This window comes from Penaeus monodon, chromosome 28 (genome assembly GCF_015228065.2).
Source record: "Penaeus monodon isolate SGIC_2016 chromosome 28, NSTDA_Pmon_1, whole genome shotgun sequence".
In the NCBI taxonomy this organism is placed as follows: domain Eukaryota; kingdom Metazoa; phylum Arthropoda; class Malacostraca; order Decapoda; family Penaeidae; genus Penaeus; species Penaeus monodon.
The window spans coordinates 25365696-25366779 of record NC_051413.1 but is presented as its reverse complement, the minus strand read 5'-3'; the positions used below and the strand labels follow the sequence as shown (position 1 = coordinate 25366779).

At 58.0% G+C, this 1084-nt stretch overlaps 1 protein-coding gene across 1 annotated transcript in view; it reads right to left on the bottom strand.

The window, feature by feature from the left end:
• The window catches only part of LOC119590966 (forkhead box protein L1-like), a gene marked incomplete in the record, with an annotated part of 2157 nt that extends 1079 nt beyond the window's left edge, over window positions 1-1078 (bottom strand). The window contains 2 exon segments of the mRNA XM_037939700.1: window positions 1-281; window positions 283-1078. Coding sequence (XP_037795628.1) covers window positions 1-281; window positions 283-351 — 350 coding nt within the window.
• Between the last annotated feature and the right edge of the window lie 6 nt (window positions 1079-1084).

The window sequence follows — 1084 nt, the reverse complement described above, 5'->3', positions numbered from 1 at the left end:
CCGCCCTGCCCGCCCATCAGCGCGCCGCCGAAGCCGGTGGAGCCTAGGCCCCCCATGAGAGGAGATCCTATGCCGCCCATGAGCGGGTTGCTCATCAGGCCGCCCACCAGGTGGCCTCCGACGCCCGCGTCCTGCAGGTGAGGGTGGTGCGCGGTGAGCGGAGGCCGCGCCCAGGCAAGGCCGGCGGAGGCGAGACGGAGGCGCTCGGCCAGAGCGAGCTGGTACAGCAGGCGCTGCTGGTCCGTGGGCGCTGCCACCGCGTGGGCGTCACTAAGGAGGAGGTTTTACGGCCACGGGCGCCACCACCGTGGGTGGCGACACCGACGACTCACGCCCACACACTGAATCCATATTAAGTTCACTGGCTGGGGAATATCGAAAGCCCCACAACACGTGGCAGACACGCGCACAATCACACACAGAGCGGCCGCCGATGCACCTGGATTCTGCGGCTCACAGATGATTAATGTTGTCCTCTAACTTGCCAGACCGACTTAAGAATAACTTACCGAGCTGCCGAGCTCCGCCCACTGACCCTTCGATTCCAGCTTTCTCATTGGCCGAAGAAGGAGCTAGCGCCGCCCACAAAATCTGGCTCCGCCTTCTAGCCAATCAGCAGCGTGTTGAGACAAACATTGATCGGTGTGGACCAATCAGGGCGCACTTGTTTGACTAAAGTTTTGCACTCTCTAGCCACCATTTTCCAAATATTGTGCCTGAGTGGAACTCCGACAAATCGCTGCGCCCTGATATTGGCCGCGTCCGAAGCCGGCGAACTCGACCGGGGACACCGCGGACTCGATTTTACCCCCTTCCCGCCGCCCAAAAGTCCCCCTTCGGATAAATTTTTCGACCGACAAATACTCCGAAAAAATACATATTCCTCCTGACAAAGACGTCTTCCCCCCAGCGATGAAATCTGAAGAAAATACATACGAGAGAAAGGGGAAAAAATGACTTTGAGCCGTTTCGAAAGGGCGGAGGACTTAAGAAGGAGGTAAAGTGGCGGCGGAGACTAGGCTCGCTGATGGTGGAGATTGTCGCGTTGGAGATTATTATTGCGGTTGGTGATTATTGCGGTAAT